Source organism: Aquarana catesbeiana, linkage group LG01, assembly GCF_042186555.1.
Source record: "Aquarana catesbeiana isolate 2022-GZ linkage group LG01, ASM4218655v1, whole genome shotgun sequence".
Lineage (NCBI taxonomy): Eukaryota > Metazoa > Chordata > Amphibia > Anura > Ranidae > Aquarana > Aquarana catesbeiana.
The window spans coordinates 261,951,286-261,971,998 of record NC_133324.1 but is presented as its reverse complement, the minus strand read 5'-3'; the positions used below and the strand labels follow the sequence as shown (position 1 = coordinate 261,971,998).

General features: G+C 44.4%; 1 protein-coding gene across 2 annotated transcripts; it reads right to left on the bottom strand.

Moving 5' to 3' along the window:
* Nucleotides 1-318: 318 nt before the first annotated feature.
* On the bottom strand, nt 319-19,771 carry RAN (RAN, member RAS oncogene family). 2 transcript variants are annotated; one of them, XM_073628294.1, is made up of 7 exons: nt 19,672-19,771; nt 10,648-10,696; nt 10,478-10,562; nt 5,595-5,720; nt 1,656-1,843; nt 839-1,009; nt 319-720 (listed from the first exon to the last, which is right to left on the bottom strand). In XM_073628294.1, the coding sequence occupies exons 2-7, from the start codon at nt 10,681-10,683 to the stop codon at nt 676-678; spliced, it is 651 nt and encodes a 216-aa protein (XP_073484395.1). In that variant the 5' UTR covers nt 10,684-10,696; nt 19,672-19,771; the 3' UTR covers nt 319-675. The 2 variants fall into 2 exon arrangements, with proteins under 2 accessions (XP_073484395.1, XP_073484405.1); XM_073628304.1 differs by lacking the exon at nt 19,672-19,771 and adding an exon at nt 19,523-19,621.
* Between the last annotated feature and the right edge of the window lie 942 nt (nt 19,772-20,713).

Sequence of the window (20,713 nt, the reverse complement as noted above, 5' to 3'; positions counted from 1 at the left end):
CCTGTAGCTGCAGGAATCAGATATCCCCAAAGTAGACATATGACATCGTTGGGCAAGAAGTGGTTAAATAAAGGCAATTCAGCCAAAAAAAAAAAAAAAAAAAAACCAGCAACCCAACTCAGTGCATTTAGCAGCATTATAAATGCTAAATGATTTCATATGCAAACTCCAAAACAGAAGAAGCTTGTTCTAAGAAAAAGAATAGTCTGCTTTAGTCTTGAAGAGCACAATAAAATTTACAACCTGCAAAAAAAGCATCAGCTGGCTCAAAAGAGTTTAGTTCAGAACAGAACAATCTGCCATGATCAATAACTGGGGTATTTGAAATACAACTTTATTATGATCTAAACGAAAAATGTATGGGAATGACAGTAACAAACAGGATCACCATAGAACATTGTGATGTGACTGAAGCAGTCTTAACTTATATTTGAAACTTTTAAAGGGAATATTATTTGCAGTCCCAAACAGCTAGATATGCAGGTCCAAAATATGAAGGATTTATTTCAACTGCCACATTCACTCCAAAGCCCATTCATCTCCTTCAGCATCCCAAAAGGTTAAGCACATGTTCTGCTCAGCTAAATAAAGTGGCAAACACGCTGCACCACTGACATCACAGGACAGTTGCCTATAAAACTAGACTTCTGACTCTGGGCTCGAGCTTCATTCACCTCACAGATCATCATCTTCATCTGGCAGTGCTGTGGTCTGGGCAATCTAGTTAAAAGAATAAAAGTAATTAACAACAACTGAAAAATTTGTTTAGAAGCAACAAATCAGGCAAACCCCAAAATGATTAAGATTTTAAAACATTAAGGGAAATAAAATGACTTACCTGTAGATCATTCTCATATTGTGCAGCCAACGCAGGATCCATAACCACTTCAGGTGGTGCAAGAGCAGGCATGGCTACAAACTCAAGGTTCGGATCCCCTATCAGTTTTCTGGCAAGCCAAAGGAAGGGCTTTTCAAAGTTGTAGTTACTCTTTGCAGAGATATCATAGTACTGAAAAATAAAAACGTGTCAAACGTTAGATAAACAACATTGCTCAAACAGCAGCCAACAAAAAACAAGATCACATGTTCTATTCTTTATGATCTTAACGAGTACCATGCTCCCCTAAAAACAATCTGACCCAGAAGTGGGAACGGGTAGCTGTCAAAACCAGGTACCCCTCTCCCTCCACAAAAAAAGTGTCTGTGGCAGCAGAAGGTGCAACTTCTCCTTTAAGGTGGAGCTCTGCTTTACGTTCCCGTGCCTAAGAGTTACATTCAGCACTATGGCGTGCCTAGAAAACACAAAATGCCAATATAGACCTTAAGTTCAAGTGTTCTTTCCACTTTCATGATCACAATGAGGAAACCCCACTGTTTTCAATCTACAGATCACAACCACATTTTTTAAAAATATACATTTTACCCAATTGCTTGGCTTTCTAAACCATATCAGTGCGAGTCTGTCCCAAGGACAGGGAGTCAGCTAATTTTCATATAATTAAAGAAGCACAGCTTCCAAACCTTTGCTAGGACAAAGTGTTAAATATCTAGTTACAATGTGAACCTGTAATAAAGCAAGAGTTACCAGATTTGGCTGCAAAAGTGGAAATACACTTTCCAGGTGACAAGTGGTAACTGTAATAAAGTCTACCAACCTGAAGATTCTTCTTCCTGTGAAATACGATTGATTTTGCTTTCACTTTTCTGTCCTTAATGTCCACTTTGTTGCCACACAAGACTATGGGGATATTTTCACATACTCTTACAAGATCTCTATGCCAATTGGGTACATTCTTGTATGTGACTCTTGACGTTACATCAAACATGATAATGGCACACTGAGCTGCAAAGTTAGAAAAATATTGTCAGTGGTACTACAGTGACTGGAAAAAGTATTCATACCCCATTTGTCACTAACTTTTCTTTTACAAATAAATGTGAAAGTGTGGTGTGCACCTGTATTGAGCCCCGCCCCCCCAGTCAATACTTTGCAAAACCACCTTTCGTTGCATTTACAGCTGAAAGTCTTTTTGGGCATGTCTCTACCAGTTTTGCACATCTAGGAAAGTGAAATTTTTGCCCATTCTTTGCAAAGTAGCTCAAGCTCTGTCAGATTGGATAGAGAGCATCTGAACAGCAATTTAAGTATTGCCAGATACCCAATTGGATTTAGGCCTGGACCAGTCTAACACATGAATATGCTTGATCTAAACCAGGGATATGCAATTAGCGGACCTCCAGCTGTTGCAAAACTACAAGTCCCATCATGTCTCTGCCTCTGGGTGTCATACTTGTGGCTGCCAGAGTCTTACTATGCCTCATGGGACTTGTAGTTCTGCAACAGCTGGAGGTCCGCTAATTGCATATCCCTAATCTAAACCATTCCATTGTAGCTCTGGCTGTACGTTTAGGTTTGTTCTCCTGCTGGAAGGCAAACCTCTGCCCCAGTCTCAAATCTTCTGCAGTCCAACAGGTTTTCTTCTAAGATTAAAAGGAATATACTAAACGCGCTTGCAATCAAGTGAGAAAAAAAAAGTGAGTAAAGAGTAACTGAATAGATTGTTGAATTAGTATAAGGCAAGAATATTTATTACCAAATATAAATATTACCAAGTATAAAAAGTGCTTATAAATGAATTATACAATATGAATAAATATGCATTGTTATCCCAAGCAAAAATAATCAAATCCATAATTAGTAAATAAAAAATTCAAAAGTTCATAAATCACTAATTGACAGATAGTGGTGGTGAAGGTAAATTCAGTCCATTCATAAAGAGTTCAGTGAAGATACACCAATCACACAGAGGGGAATCACATATCCACAGTTCGTTTAGACACAGCCTGTATAGGTGAAGAGGGAGGAAGGGAGTGTGAAGAACAATCCCAGCAACCGGAGACTCCAGGGGACAACAATGAGGATGGACCCTTACCAGACACGGTGGACTGCCTTAATAGCAAGGTCTTATGCACGTGCAGATACAGCCCTCTGCAGGGACAGATTGATGGCCGCGTCTGAATCCTCGTTCCGGCAGGAAGCAGTTCCAGCGTGTCAGTCGCAAAAGTACTGGGATTTTTGCCCCTACACGCACACGAACCCCAATCATAGCCCGCAGGGTTCAATATCGAGTTGGCCCACCCCCTGCAGCCACAACAGCTTCAACTCCTCTGGGAAGGCTGTCCACAAGGTTTAGGAGTGTCCAATTGCAGGGTTGGATGTTATAGCCTGTGGTCCATGGCAGGATGCCAAAATGGTTCCAATCCGGTAAAGGACTCCATACAGCACCAGACGGCATCATGTCAGGGAGAGCCAACAATTTTGGCATCCAGCCATGGACCACAGGCTGTAACATCCAACCCAGCAATTGGACACTCCTAAACCTTGCGGACAGCCTTCCCGGAGGAGTTGAAGCTGTTGTGGCTGCAGGGGGTGGGCCAACTCTATATTGAACCCTGCGGACTAGGACTGGGGTGCCATTGGGATTCGTGTGCATGTAGGGGCAGACGTCCCAGTACTTTTGCGAGTGCCTTCCTCTGGACTGACACGCTGGAACTGCTTCCTGCCGGAACGAGGATTCAGATGCCACCATCCATCTGTCCCTGCAGAGGGCTGTATCTGCACGCGCATAAGACCTTGCTATTAAGGAGGTCCACCGTGTCTGGTAAGGGTCCATCCTCATTGTCCCCTGGAGTCACCAGTTGCTGGGATTCTTCTTCACACTTCCTTCCTCCCTCTTCACCTATACAGGCTATGTCTAAACAAACTGTGGATATGTGATTGGTGTATCTTCACCAAACCCTTTATGAATGGACTGAATTTACCTTCACCACCACTGTCAATTAGTGATAACTGAATGCATATTTATTCATATTTGATTTTATAATTCATTTATAAGCACTTTTTGTACTTTGTTTTATATTTGGTAATCAATATTCTTACCTTGTACTAATGCAACATTCTATTCAGTTACACTTTACTCACTTTTTTTGCTCACTTGATTGCAAGCGAACTTAGTATATTCCTTTTAGTCTACTACACTGATTAGTGTTTTTTTTGTTGCAGCTGCAATTTAATGTGTCTTATAGCCCTTGAGAACGTTTTTTTCTTCTTCATATTTCTAAGATTGCCCTGTATTTGGCTCCATCAAGTCTGCACAGCTTACCAAGAGGTAATTTAAAGTGGTAGTAAATGTGTTAATTTTGACCTACAGATAAGCCTTGTCCAGTCACAAGGCCAGAGTCCCCAAACCCAGAAGGAAGACCAGGTGAAGATGGAAGCCTCTGCAGCAATGACAGCACACCACTGAAAGGCTTCATGCTAAGGCAAGTCTTTTATAATGTGCCAGTATGCACAGCATACTGGCACATTATGCAATTACCTTGCAGGGTGTTTTTTTAAATGCCTTTACTACTAGTTTAAGGTGACCACTTGTCACCAGAACAGAGTAAACCTCCCCAATGAAGACACAAACCAGAATAAATTCCATGTCCACTATCAAAAGTGGAAGTTTTAGTAATCAATAGAAACAATCATTTTTAACACTGTGGTCAATGGGTAGGCAACCCTTAACCAACTGAAATCCAACTTTCACCTAAATAAAGTAAAGGTTTGTTTTAAGGTCTTGTTAACTGGAAAAATGGCAATTTACCTCAATAACCTGAACTCAAATCAGGGAAAGCAGTTAACTTCAATATGCCCAGTTTCATTTGAAATCAATCTGTCCCACCGCACTACAAGAGAAGGACTAAACTGCCAAAGTTGAGCAATCCCCTCCTGCAGATTGCCGAATTTCCTCCTGAGCGCTTATATGAGCTGCACACTTTACAAGTATCTAGAATCAGAATACCCACGCACTAATGTCCCTTGGGCTTGAATGGGAAATGCATGTGCAGTATCGGTATGCACCGTTCAAGTCTAAATAAATTTGGAGATGGGCAATGCTACAAATCCATATTTTTCCAATTCACTGGTGAATACCAAACATGCTAGCATCTGACTTCTTAAGGAACTGTCCTTTCTTCTATAGTGCCCAGTTAGTCTTCTGCAACCCCCCCTTAGTTCCCTACATAACCTTTATATAACAGCTTTAAGGGAAGCAGTGAAAGGGAACACTATAGCGCCAATAAGGTACAGATCTGGGGCTGCCAACATCAGTCAAGATGGCGATACCGTAAGCAGTTTTGTAGATAAATCACACGTTACAAACTGTATGAAACATGAAAATATTGGTCTATTTTAGGGGGAGACAGCATTTGAACAAGTAGAACTTAGTTACAAAAAAAGCCACTATCTTGATAAAAACTAGACTGAAGCGAAATTTAAGCAGGTAAACGCATTGGGATCTCTGCACAACTGTTCTGAGCAGCTGCTTTATTACATTACTATTAGGCTTATTATACTGCTGACTTGCAACAAACTTAAAAGTGCTTTGGCCATAGGATGGTGAGAGCAGTTTTAGTAAATATTGACACCCATTTTAGAATACTCAACAGTAGTACAGTAATTTATGGAGAGGAAAAATGCCTGCATTTTAAGATGCTGACAGGGTAGGTTAACAGTTAAAATGAAGTTAAAAGTTCACTGCATTCCTCACCCTGGATGTAATATCCATCTCGCAAACCACCAAACTTCTCTTGACCGGCAGTATCCCATACATTGAATTTAATAGGACCTCTGTTGGTATGGAAAACCAAAGGGTGGACTTCAACACCAAGTGTGGCTGTAAAATAAAAAAATAAAGTCATTTACAAATAAACGGAAATTAAACACTTGCAACTTATCAATAACCTGCATAGAAAAGCAAAGGCATACTTTCCCTTCAAACTCCACTGGTGGAAAAACCTTCAGCATGGAGTGGGAGGGTTAGAGGTCTGGTCCTGCTCAGCATACTGCAGCTCCTGCCCTTCACCTCTAGGTCACAACTAGACAAGTAGCGACAGAGGCCAGAGGAGGGAACCAGAGTACATCAGTGGAGCAGATAGACACTGAAGGTTTGGATGCTGAACAATCTATAGCCAAAGTAGGTTGTGTGGACAGTGCAAGGGTGTATATTACAGTTCCCGTTCAACAGCCATTTTAAGAAGAAAGATCAGATTAAAAAAGAGGCTGAGAGATTAGGTGTTGGCACCTACACTTAAATTCCAGCAGGAGAGCGTTTTCCCCACTCACCTGAACTGCTGGAAAACATTCCAGGTTCCAAACTGCATAGGAGCCCTGGTTCACGATAGTGCGGCTTGTATACCATGCTACTTCAGCTCAATTTCAAAGCCGCAGATCAGCGATTAGACCTCAGTTTTAATTGCAGCTTGCAACTTTGTTAAACAGAAGTCTACACAAGTTGCAAAAAAGTAGTGTAGGAATCTTAGATTTGCAAGGATTTAAACGGTTCCCATTGCCGGTGTCTTGCCAAGAAAGTTCCCCCCCTGTACTGCGCAGGCGCAGCGCCTGCGCAGTATGAACTACTGTCAGCCGCCAGAGATAGCCAAAGCTCAAACTTTTCAATCAGCTGTACACGGCGCCTGCGCCCTATGTCCAGGTTCCTTCCCCACTATCCAAGTGGACCTAGAGGGGGAATCAAAAAGAGCCGAGTGAAGCGAGCCCGCGAGGGGCCCTCTTACAGGCGCCGTGTACAGCTGATTTTCAGCTAGTCACCTTCGGCTGTTTCTGCCGGAACCTACTGCGCAGGCGCAGTAGAGGGGGGTCCTTGTCCGCCGAGCGGAACTCTCGGCAGAACACCGGCAATTAGGTGCCAATTGTCATGCAATTCTGACCTGTCAAATCACATGACAAATTGCACTGTGTAAACGCAGTACAACGAAAGGAGCAAGGAAGAAATCTGTCACGCAGCCAGGTATTCCCACACAAAGGTGGGTGGGAATACCTGGCTTCGTGACAGACAAAACTGCACACTGACCAGCCCTACACCAATTCAAAAGGTCATTTTAGTATAAATAAACAGACATCTCAACATCTTGGGCAATTAAAAATGGCTTGTGACTTGTTTATAAGATGTACCATATATGTTTACAGACTGTTGGTGCAGAGTATAAAAACCTAGGGCTGCAACTAAAGATTATTTTCATAATCGATTAGTTGGCCGATTGTTTCGATTAAATCGGTTAACAAAAAAAAAAAAAAAAAAAAGGGTGATGTATAATTTAAATATGTAAAGTTTTTTTAAACTTTACATATTTAACTAAATTATACATCACACTTTTTTTTAAAAAGCAATTTATTCTTAAATATCTCTATGCAGTGGTAACTATAAATAACCAACTATATGGTTAGGGAGCAAAATATCTAATCCACTCTGAGAATAACAGAAGAGATATACTGTATATACTATTAAAAAGAATGAATCTGGTAAATATCAGACTGAGAACATTTTTTTTTTTAATAAAAAAAATAAATAGTCTTCCTTCAAACATAAAGGCATTTTAAGAATGTTCGTTCGATTTTCTAATCGTTAGTGGGGTCAAATTGATGTTCATTTTCAACCACAGCAATGGGAAAATTTGGAAATAGAAAACTTCTCGGTCAAAGGAATTTTCAGACAGTATGTGGTTTTCGTTCAGAAATTAAATTCATTTTAAAAACTGAATGTTAAAAACAAGTGAAAATGTCAACCATTCTTTCATTCAGCGAATGTACAAAGATTTTTCTTCTGAATATTCTCGTCTGAAATTTTATGCATGTGGCCAGCATAAGGCTCAGTACACATCTATGCAGTTTGCCATGATCTGTTTCTGCAGTTAAAAACGTTTTTTTCCTGTGAAATTCAAGACTCCAGGTATTGCGATCAGCTGCATTTGCACAGTGCGATTAGCTGCGGTATGCCATTTCCATGGCAACCCGACGACTCGCACTGTTTGGTATGAATCTTGAGGGGGAACTCCACACCAACTTTTAAATAAAAAAAACAAAAAACAAACAAAAAAAAAAAAAAAAAAACGGTGTGGGTGGCCCCCCCGATGCATACCAGGCCCTTAGGATTGGTATGGATTTTGAGAGGAACCCCCTACGCCAAAAAACGGTGTGGGGTCCTCTCCAAAATCCATACCAGACCCTTGTCCGAGCACGCAGCCCGGTCGGTCAGGAAAGGGGTGGGGACGGGCGAGCCCCCACCCCCCCCCCCAAACCGTACCAGGCTGCATGCCCTCAACATGGGGGCCCCCCACCCCAAATCACCTTGCCCCCATGTTGATGACGACAAGGGCCTCTTCCCGACAACCCTGGCCGTTGGATGTCGGGGTCTGCGGGCGCTTATCGGAATCCGGGAGCTCCCAGCCCCCCACCCTATGTGAATGAGTATGGGGTACATGGTACCCCTACCCATTCACCTAGGGAAAAAAGTGTCAAAAAAAAAAAAAAAAAAAAAACCTCGTTTTTTTAAAGTAATTTATTAGACAGCTCCGGGGTCTTCTTCCGACGTCTCTCCAGCGTCTGCATCTTCTGCCACTCTTTTGCTAGCGTGGCCCGGACTTCAGCCTTCTCTTCAGATGTTGACACGACACACTCCAGCTGGAATGCTCTGAGCGCTCCTCTGACTTATATAGGCGGTGACCACGCCCCCTTATGACACAGCCCCAGCATGCCCAGGGACTGTGACGTCTTAAGGGGGCGGGGTCACCGCCTATATAATTCATAGCGGAGCGCTCTGAGAGCATTCCAGCTGGAGAGAGCGTTGTGTCAACATCTGAAGAGGAAAGACAAGGCGGCAGAAGTCCAGGCCACCGCTAGCAAAAGTGGCAGAAGATAGCGGAGGAGTCGGCAGAAGATCAGGACGCCGGCGAGACCCCTGAAGTCAGAAGACCCCAGAGCTGTCAAATTACTTTAAAAAAAACAAAAAAAAAAAAAACAAAACAAAAAACTGTAGTGTGTAGGGGGAACCCACGCTGGTTTTTTATTTAAAATTTGGCGTGGAGTTCCTCCTCAAGATTCATACCAAACAGTGCATCCGGGTCGGATCCCCGTGCTTGTCCCTCATCGGGAAAGGAAAAATGTTCCCTTTCCCGATGAGCAGCTCAGCGCCGTTATCCGCAGCTGACACAGTGCACTGCAATTACTTGCGATTATGTGCAGATAGCTGCGCTAAATCGCTCCTGGATGCAGTCAATTCTATTTTTTCTATCTGCACAGAACCGCATGTATCTAAATTGCAGCTAAACGCAGTGTGTGTATGGGGCCAAAGGAAAGCATTGTGTGCTTTTAGCTGCGGTAGAAAATTAGAAAAGCCGCAGCTAAAAGCACCATTCTATCCGTCCATGTGAAAGGGGCCTAAGACGTTTAGTAACATAATGGGTTTAAATAAAATTAGCCCTTTATAGTACAAAAAAAAAGCCGATCGCTACTGTAAGGGGTTCATTTTTTACTGTATAACTGAAAGTAATATTTACAGTAGCAATTTGTTGCTCTTTTTGTACTATAAAGGGCTCATTTTAGTTTTTTTTAACCCCATTATGTTACTTGCCGATTAAACAATTATGAAAATAGTAATCGATTAATTTCATAATCGATTAGTTGTTTCAGCCCTAATAAAAACCAAACCTTAGTCCAATTTGTTTAAATACAATTTGGCCTCCTTCAACGGCATTGAAATTAGAAAAGCATTAAACAGTGCATGTTTACAGTAAGACATAATGCACTCTAAGCAGACATGAAATAGGCAGCCATTGTTCAGTCCGCCACAGCATTTCTCAGCCAGTGGACACAAAATCCTACATAGTGCAAGGTACCCGATTGGTCAGAACTTTAAACCCACTGCGGGCACCAAGTCAGATATTGGATGCAATTTGCACTGCACATCACATTGCAAACTAAGATGCGATTTCAGCCAGATAGTATGGATGACTTCACATAGTATTTGGACCAAACTCACAGGACTCGTGGTCTGCAGAAGAATCGGATCGCATGGTGTTTACACCCATGCGATCCTGTTTGAATTTGCAGTTCGCACTGCAATAAGCGAACTGATTTGGGGGTGCCATTAACTTTCATTTGACACTCCCAGCAGTTCGCATAGGGCAGTGTGAACTGCCATCAGGAGACGTGATGTGAGAACCTGCAGTGGAATTGCAGGGTTCCCACATTGCTGCAGTGTGAACCAAGCCTCCGGGCTGCTTAGTAGCTGAGACTGTTTACAACTGTCAACTTTTACTGAACACCAAACAAGTCTAGGGCCATCATTCATAGTTCACTCTAAACTGATAAGCTATAGGCTTTTACCTCATAGCCTATGGACAAATTTTGGGTACCATAATTTCAAGTTTTGGTATTCATTTACTTAACACAACCTTGCTACCAACTATTTTACCAAAAAAATTGGGGAATATATTGTGTTTGTGTGCACCAATATTAACCATATGGTTTACTTGCACTATAGGTTTGATAAACATGTGCATTACCATGACAAAAACCAGCACCTAGCACAAAATAGCAAAAATTGCCCAAGCAAGCAAAGGGTTAAAGCTTACACACCTACGTATTTTTTCTCGAATTCACCAGTCAAATGACGTTTTACAAATGTTGTTTTACCAGTACCACCATCACCAACCAGAACAAGCTGAAACAAAAAAAATATGGCATTTTAATGTAAAGAGCAAACATTTTAAACAATTTAAACCATTTTAAACATTTCACATTTTTACCTTGAACTGAACTTGAGGCTCTCCCTGGGCTGCCATGGTATGTGTGTGGCTAGGAGAAAACAAAATGTACAACATTTAGATTTTGATAGTGTCAGCAACATGAGTAGCGGTATTGAAAACTATATAATAGGCCACTCATCCCCCAAGGCAGACAGCTCCAGGCCTCATTCAGACCATTAACAGAGCGTTAGTCACCCCACACCACCTCCTAATATACACCCACTTCCTGATGTCCTATTAAAGAACTGCTTTATAATTGGTGCATAGCAGCAGCTCTATACACTGCAGGGGGTTAACACCATTGAATGTAGCAAGCGACAGGTTAAACAACATGTGAACAATGTCACATATTCAAACACCAACTACTTCATGCATTCACTAGCTTTCAAAAATGCGCTTTTAAAAACACCATTTCTCAACACTTTCCTGTAGTCATGTGATCATTAATGCGCCCCTCATTTCTGCAGGCAAGAGGCAATTCATCACCTTTGCCAATGATGCCATAGGCTTCCAGGATGGTCTCATCTAGCAATCAGCTACATTGAAGATGGCTAGCTGGTATGTTAGGAGGACCTTACACTCAGGAGTAGAGGACAATACTACCACAGCATGAGGAATCGGCCATTAGTGTTCTACAGAAGTGCATAAAGAGCAATTCCAGAAAGCAATTCTTCAAAGAGGAACAGGCAGTTTAGCAAAAAATATGTAGTTTGATTATGCAAATTCACTTAACACTAGTCAAAATTTAGACAATACCACCAACAAATCATTAAAATTAGACAACGTTGTTACCTCCTAGGAACTGTAAATATCCTCTAAACTTGCACCATTTAGGAGATATTTACTGTATACACTGAAAATTACATCAGCACATGAGCTCTGAAGGAATGGCTGTCTGCACACAGGAGTGAAGTCTTCACGGTTCCGGCCACTCAGCGCTGGAGCCCACAAACCCGGAAGAAACACTGGGGAAAATGTCAGCCGTCGCAGAGGGCGCCACTGGAGGGCTCCGTTCTAGGGCATTTTATAATGAGTAATTATGCAATACATATTAGCTCATTATGCCTTTGTCTTCCAGGTTTTTTTTTTTTTTTTTGATAGAGGGTTTGCAACCTCTTTAAATGCTACAAAAGCCAAGGACGATTATTCTGAGGGTTTACAAAGCAACATGTACAGCCAGCCACCTGATCACTTTTACTGACCAGCAATGGGGGGGGGGAGGACGGAGGACGGAGGACAGTCCATAGATCATATGTTACCTCCCCTAGCTGTACAGAAGAGAATGAAAACCCCACAAATGTACATCACTTTATGTTTCTGGTGTCATTTTCCCCAGCTACCATGACCAGGGAAGAAGCAAACTGCACAATCTGCAGTAATTTAGCTACAATGGGAAGGCAGTTGGGAATATAACAGACCCCATTCGCACCTGAGCAACTTGGAATTGCAGGCAGAATACAGGCAATACCAAATTGTGCTAAGATTGCCAAAACACTGCGGCTCCTGAACCAGTTATGTTTTTCCTCCCTATGGCTACTTTCACACTGAAGGCATTTTTCAGGTGTTTTAGCGCTAAATATAAAACTGCCTCCCATGACAACGTAGCGTGAAAGCCCGAGTGCTTTCTATTTCTATATTCTACAAGTTTTTGGTAAACAAAAAACAAAATTCTGCAATAAATGTATATTGATTTGCACAAAAGTTATAGCATCTACAGAATAGGGAATGTATTTATGGCATTTTTATCTTTTTACTAGTGATGGCAGCAATCTGCAATTTTTATCAGGACTGCGAGATTGCGGTGGACAGAGCGGACACTTCACACTATTTTGGGACCATTGACATTTATACAGTGGTCAGAGCTAAAAATAGCCACCGATTACTGTATAAATGTCATTGGCAGGGAAGGGGTTAACACTAGGGGGCAATCAAGAGGTTAAACATGTTCCCTAGGTGTGTTCTAACTGTAGGGGGATGGGACCGACTAGGGGAGGAGACCGATCGGTGATCATACTTAGTATGAACACACGATCTGTCACCTGTCCCCTGAGAGAATTGGGATTTGTACATGTTCTCAGTCTGTAACGAGCAATTACAGTGCCCGGGGGACATCACTCCCGCAGGGCACAAACATCAGCTCCGGGGAAATGCTGCGGGTGTGCGCCTGCTATAGCGTCTTAAAGAGCCAACATATAGCTACAGCGATTTGTCGGCAAGCGGTTAAGGGATGTTAAGCGCAGGGAAAAAAAAAAAAAAAAAAATAGATGTGCAGTGGTGTGCCACACACAGCTCAGACATGGTGAGAACAGGCCCTAAAATTTACAGTCACTTCCTGCACTGCGGACACAACAGGAAACACACTAAACTCACATTAAAGTAGAAGTCGACCAACACTAAAAACCCTGCATCTAAAGACATCCACTATCTAACACTAACCCATCTAGCCCTGTAAAGAAATCGCCATACATACCTTTTTTGAAGCCAATCTTACAAAACGCTGAGCTCTCAGCCACGGCTTTGCAGGTGCAGAGGACACAGCCAACAACGTAAGCCCCATAGTGAGTCTATGTGTGACATCACTTCCCATTCATGTCACAGCCGTTGTCGGCAGTGTCCTCTGCAGAGCTTCCGCTGCTAGAAACTGGATCGAAACAAAAAAAAAAAAAAAAAAAAAAGCATACCGATTTCTTCTCTACAGAGCTACATAGGTTAGTGTTAGATTGTGGATGTCTATCTAGCTGCAGGGATTTTAGTGTTTGGGTAGACTTACACTTTAACCACTTACGGACCGCTCACCGTTGTTATACGGCAGCTGTTTGGAGGATATCGTTATGGCAGCAGCTAGCTGCCATAACCCCAGTATCCCCATCTTCAGGGTGTGGTCTGCTACAAGATAAAAGTGGTCTCTGCGGCGGATTCACCACAAGATCACTTTTATCAGTGGCAGGAGAGGCCCACCCCCCCCCAATCCGGTGGCCTCCGCAGCTTACCGGAGCCGTCGGCAAACGCATCTGTCCCCTGGGCTGACATGGAGACGAGTGAGGGGGAAGATGGACCCCACCCGTCTCCATGACACTGTAGGGCGGAAGCAACATCAAAACGTCACTTCCGCCCATAGCTTTTAAAAGGGACAATTTTTTTAAATGACTTTTTATTGTATTTTAGTGTAAATAGGAGATCTGAGGCCTTTTTGACCCCCAGATCTCATAGTTAAGAGGTCCTGTCATGCTTTTTTCTATTACAAGGGATGTTAACATTCCTTGTAATAGGAATAAAAGTTTTTTTTAAAAACAGTGTAAAAAAAAAAAAAAAAAGTAAAAAAAATTTAAACGTGCCCCGTCCCGACAAGCTTGCGTGCATAAACGGATGCATACGAAAACTGTTCAAACCACGCGTGAGGTATCGCCGCAATCGGTAGGGCGAGAGCAATTATAGCCCTAGACGTCCTCTGGACCAGGTGCAGTTTTGAAGCGTGACATGTTGGGTATCAATCTACTCGGTGTAACATTATCTTTCACAATATGCGCAAATGCAGTGTGACAAAGTACTGCAACGACCACCATTTTATTCTCTAGGGTGTTAGAAACCCCAAACATGCAGTTTTTTTTCTAAGTAATTTTCTAGCAAAAAAAAAAAAAAAAAAAAACTTTAACTTGTAAACAAATCTCAGAAAGAGGCTTGGTCCTTAAGTGGTTAAGGTAATCTCTGGAATAGGACATCCTCACTGGAAGACATTCCTTCCATTCCTGTTGTAGTAGCAACTCCACCATTTTACAGAGTTTAAAAGTGAACCTACCCACCTAGGACACAGCCAGCAATACATAAAACCCAACAAGGGTTCTAATACTTGCCAAACTAAAAATATTTTGGCTCAAGTTACACCTTTATAAAGGAACTAAAGTTCCTTTAACTAAATGCTTTTTAGAACAGACCTTGAGCAATCACAAAAGAACATGCATTGTTTCTTCTGCAATAAAATACACCTACATGTCTGCACTCTTACCTGACATGTAAACTCAGCTGCACATTACAAGGCCAGCACAGTTCTATGTGCTGGGAGGACCGAGCCCTGCACACAAGTTACATCATCTTATGCTGGTCAAGTGGAGATGCCGGAGAGGAAGCCAGATTGGTAGAGGAGAATTATATATTGCCTTTAGTTCCACTTTAATTATCTTCACCTTTTCCCCTCCCATCTATTATGCAATCTCTTCAAACATCACACTAGCTTGACAAAAGCATACTGCAGCAGATCTTCTGTTCAGATGTCAGCCTGTTTCCTGCACCAGTTGCCCCTCTCAGATTCCAGCAGCCCAGGCCCCAACTAAGCTCTGCCGCCAGCTGTCCTAATGCGCTTCCACAGCCTCCTGAGGTATGTTAAAGCGGAGTTCCACCCTAAAGTGGAACTTCTGCTCATCGAATTCCCCCCCTCCGGTGCCTCAATTGGCACCTTTCAGGGGGGTGCAGATATCTGTATAATACAGGTATCTGCACCCACTTCCGGGCATAGCTAGCCGCACCTAGCCGCAAATGTCTGCCCCACCCCCCGTTGTGTTGTGGGAAACACACAGTTCCAACACCACAACGGGGACCGGTGTAGACGTGCAGCGCGACTCATGCATGCGCAGTAGGGAACTGGGCAGTGAAGCCGCAACGCCTTACTTCCCGATTCCCTGACCGAGGATGGCGGCAGGGGCAGCCGAGAGATCGGTTGCCGACATCGCTGGACCCAGGGACAGGCAAGTGTCCATTTATTAAAAGTCAGCAGCTGCAGTATTTGTAGCTGCTGGCTTTTAATATTTTTGTTTAAGGTGGAGCTCCGCTTTAAAGGGCATCTGAAGGCACTGGGCACTTCAGTACCACCTAGGAGCAAGAATAGCAGCACAAAGAAAAAAAAAAAAAAAAATAGGCCTACTCGGCTGCATTCACACCTGAGCACTTTGTAGTTTAAAGCGCAAAGATACTCAACAAGCAAAATACCATTCATTTCAATGGCCCCTGCTCACTCTCAGATGTGAACAGAGGCCACTGAAACTAATGGGATTTGCTGGGCATCTTCAAGCTACAAAACTCAGGTGCGAATGCAGCCTAAAATGAAGACTTTACATAAAACTTATGTAAAGCTCCACTTTAAAGCATCTCTAAAATTACAAATGTTGCATACCTTAATGCAGGGTCAAACGGGGTTCCTTGAGCAATTTTTGCCTCTGTTGAGTTCCCACTGACACCATTGATCTTTTTAGCAACCTATAAGGAGCATTCTTCCCACTGACCATCACACTCATGTATTACGAATTGTAGATCTAGTAATTTTAGAAGGGGTTCCCTGAGACCAGAAAGTTATTTTAAGAGTTATGTTGAACAGATCGAGAAAGGCTGCCTTAGTGCATTCCCTGTGTTAAAATGGAAGTAAAGCAAAACCTAACCAGCCACATTCTAGAACTAATCTAGCCCTTGGGGGGGGGGGGCCTACACTTACCTGTTGTGAAGCTGCTATCGTCTCCAGTGCCCCCCCCCCCCCCAGGAAATGCCTGGGAAGAGATGTCACCCATAGACTTCCTATTGGGCTTCCGTTGTCGGCTGCCTCCTACACACTGAAGCTTTGAGAGCTCAGCCTGGCTGCAGAATAGGTAAACAGCGATTTTTCTCTTTACATGGCTAGATAGATTAGGCCTAGAATTTGGCTGAGTAAGTTTAGTCAAGTTGTTATGCTTTCCTTCCACTTTAAGGTGAGAAACCATTCCCTATTGTCGCGCCCCCCCCCCTCCCCATTACCTGCCTCCTCTTACAATCCAGCGCTGTGCCTGGCTACATCTCTTCTCCCTGCTTTTACAGGATACAGCATAGCAGGAGCCATAGAAATGTGATGGTAGAAAGGAAAGAAAAAAGTTCATGGAGTTTGATCTATTTTTTATCTGAATGTAGATCTGTATATCCCAAGGATGTTTGATTTACTGTTGAAGTCGCACAGATATAAATGGTTTCATTGGGAAATGTCATGCAACTTGCATCCAAAGTCACAGGAAGACTTGCACAAGTCTTGCACAAATTGCATCAAGATTGAGGCGCCAGCACCTGAGAGCCGATCCAAGAAACAGCTCAGGTGAGGACACCACTGAATGCCTGGACGGGCAAGTTTCCTAATAGTAAAAGTCAGCAGCTACAGTGTTTGAAGCTACTGACTTAATTTTTGGGGGATGGGGGCCAGAACTTTTTTTTCCTGAAGTCGCTCTGAATATGTTTAAAGCGGAGTTCCACCCATTTAAAAGTCAGCAGCTACAAAGTGTGGCTGCTGACTTTTTTTTTTTTTTAGACACTCACCAGTCCCTGCTCCTCTCACCAGCATGCTAACTGTGGGTGCCCGGGTGGGGCTGCACGCTGTGAATGGCCGGGCAATCTTCTGGGACCTTTGACGTGGGGGAGAGGTGATCTTCCTTTGGGCGCTGCCAGGGGAGGAACTGGGTGCCTGTAAAAACAGGGAACACCCCCCCCCCCAAAAAAAAAAAAAAAAAGGACATGCCAAATGTGGAATGTCAGGTGGTCACCGATACTTAAAGCGGAAGTTCCATTTTTAGGTGGAACTCCACTTTAAGGCTACTTTTACACTGATTATTTGCTTTTGCAGCAGTTTTTAAAGAACATGTGATAAACTGCACATTGCAGGTGTGTTTTTGCCACTTTTCTATTGCTTTCAATGAGAAGGTGCTTTCTGGTGCATTTAACTCAAACATGCTCCAAAAACACAAGCAGGAAATCTCATCACAACGGAAGCACACCGCCTCAGTGTGAACACATTTAAAGGGACAATTTCTTAAGCTTTAAAAGCAAAAGTGCTTGAAAAAAAATTAATCCATGTGAAAGCAGCTTTTATCCCTCAAACTACTCACCATTAGTTACACATCACTGAACTTGTTCTACTCAATATCTAGAAGTGAGGTGTCTGGAACAGGACAGTCTTGTAAATGAAATCTCACTAAAAATCTATATAGCAGAAAGTCCTTCCTCCTGCCGGTGATCTCCCTGATGAAGCATCCTAGGTTCTAGTGATGCTGCCTAGCTCAAAGTCTGATGAGGAAGAGGAAACAGATAAGCTGTGTGCGTCTATGGATGCACACAGGGCTTGCTGAGGGAGCACTTTTAAGGAGACAAGATTCTAGAAGAGGACCGGGACCGCTGTGTGCAGTACTATTTAACAGATCAGTTAAAGGATAAAAAGAAAAAATAATGGCTTTTTAAACCACATTAAAGATCAGAATATCTGATACACCACAAATTAATTTTTAAAGTGCTTTCAATATCTTGGTAGTTTTCTGTAATTTAAAAAAAGGGGCCGGGAGATCACAACTCCAAGCAATGGACAGTGATGGGAGAGGTAGGGGTGGTAGGGAGATCACAACCTCATGCACTGATAGGAAAGAGGTGGGGTAGATGACAAGTCCAAGCATTGATTGGGGGGGGGGGGGGGGTCACAAGCCCAAGATTTGAGCCGTAATTGGGGGGTGGTAGGGAGATCACAACCCCAAGCATTGGAGCAGTAATGGGGGTGGTGGTAGGGTGATCACAACCCCAATCATTGGAGCAGTAATGGGGGGTGGTGGTAGGGTGATCACAACCCCAATCATTGGAGCAGTAATGGGGGGTGGTGGTAGGGAGATCACAACCTCAATCATTGGAGCAGTAATGGGGGGTGGTGGTAGGGTGATCACAACCCCAATCATTGGAGCAGTAATGGGGGGTGGTGGTAGGGTGATCACAACCCCAATCATTGGAGCAGTAATGGGGGGTGGTGGTAGGGTGATCACAACCCCAATCATTGGAGCAGTAATGGGGGGGTGGTAGTAGGGTGATCACAACCCCAATCATTGGAGCAGTAATGGGGGGGTGGTAGTAGGGTGATCACAACCCCAATCATTGGAGCAGTAATGGGGGGGTGGTAGTAGGGTGATCACAACCCCAATCATTGGAGCAGTAATGGGGGGGTGGTAGGGAGATCACAACCCCAATCATTGGAGCAGTAATGGGGGGGTAGTAGGGAGATCACAACCCCAATCATTGGAGCAGTAATGGGGGGGTAGTAGGGAGATCACAACCCCAATCATTGGAGCAGTAATGGGGGGGTGGTAGGGAGATCACAACCCCAAACACTGAGCAGTGATATGGGTGGGGGGGGAGAAATCACAAAACCAAAGCATTGATGGGAGAGGGGGGTGTCACAACCCCGAGCATTGGTGCAGTAATGGGGGGGCTGCAGACACGTGCTACCCTCCAATGACAATAGGGATGGTAGACTCGAGAGGGAATCTTATTCCAGCACAGATGACAAGAAGTTTAGTCACCGTAAAGGAAGGCCTGCCGAAAAACCTAACACGTGATGACACACGGCTGTAAAGCTATGAGCAGTACAATGATCTCGGCATGAGAAGAGGCCTACCACGCAGAGTATAAAGGAAGTCTATGGGCCCCATACACAGCCCGCCCCAGGCCTCGTACACACGCCTCTCCCGCCATAGGCAGCCACATGGGGGAACTGAAAGGCCTAATGGCGGAGCACCGCTTCCTGCCTCTACCCCCCCACACACCCCGGTCCTCTCCGGTAGTTAGACTCAGTAGGGCGCCCCCGCCTGGCAGGGCCTCTCCGCTGAGTACAGGCCGCGGCGGGTGGAGTGCCTAGTCACGGGCCGGAGAGGAGGACGAGGTGTCCGGCACAGAGAATTCCCACATAAGCCATGACCGGACTACACACACTCTATACGGGGCCTCACCGGTGGCCGCGGGCCCACAGAGCCGGGCAATGGAAAAAGCGCGCCAAGCCGCCTCCCCCGCCCCCTGTCAGGGGACTCAGCGCCGCCGCCCGCCCGATTCCCCTTCTACTCACCCGAGGGGGCTATCTCCCGCCCAGAACAACGCCAAACTGCTACACGACTAAAGGGCTGAGCACACGGGTACAGGGAGCGCTGTACTGCGAACGATGGCCGGGATACACGACGGATTGTAAAGCGCGGCCTCCCTCCGATCAATTCTCACCTTCTAGAAGCGTCTCTGTATGAGGCAGCGAGAGAAAATGGCGGAAGCGGGATTCAAATACTAGGGCGCGCGCTGTGGGCGGGACCAGCGTCACATGGGCGGGCGAAGACGTCACTGCAGCCTAGACTGCGGCGGGCTGGGCGGGAAGGGGCTTACTTTAAACGCTTTAAAGTTGTAGAAAGAGAAAGAAAAATCTAGCGGGCTGGGTGTCAGTGGAATGCAGGGCTTCTCACTGCAGGAACATGGCGGCTGGCTCTTCCCGAGCCTTGCTGGGTTCACTTGGCCACGAGTCTGCAGAGGAGGACTGTAGCCTCTCATCTGCAAACTTGTAGGATCTCCCTGTGTGTTGTTTTCCTGCATTTGGAAGGCAGGTCAGCAAAAGTGCATCCAGCAGTCATCGCTGTAGGTTATCGCTGGTTGTTCGAACATGCAAATCGCTGTAGGTGATCACTGGCTGTATGAACATGCAAATCGCTGCGGGTGATCACTGGCTGTACGAACATGCAAATCGCTGCGGGTGATCACTGGCTGTACGAACATGCAAATCGCTGCGGGTGATCACTGGCTGTACGAACATGCAAATCGCTGCGGATGATCACTGGCTGTATGAACATGCAAATCGCTGCGGGTGATCACTGGCTGTACGAACATGCAAATCGCTGCGGATGATCACTGGCTGTATGAACATGCAAATCGCTGCGGATGATCACTGGCTGTACGAACATGAAAATCGCTGCGGGTGATCACTGGCTGTACAAACATGCAAATCGCTGCGAGTGATCACTGGCTGTACGAACATGCAAATCGCTGCGGGTGATCACTGGCTGTACGAACATGCAAATCGCTGCGGATGATCACTGGCTGTACGAACATGAAAATCGCTGCGGGTGATCACTGGCTGTACGAACATGCAAATCGCTGCGGGTGATCACTGGCTGTACGAACATGCAAATCGCTGCGGATGATCACTGGCTGTACGAACATGCAAATCGCTGCGGATGATCACTGGCTGTACGAACATGCAAATCGCTGCAGGTGATCA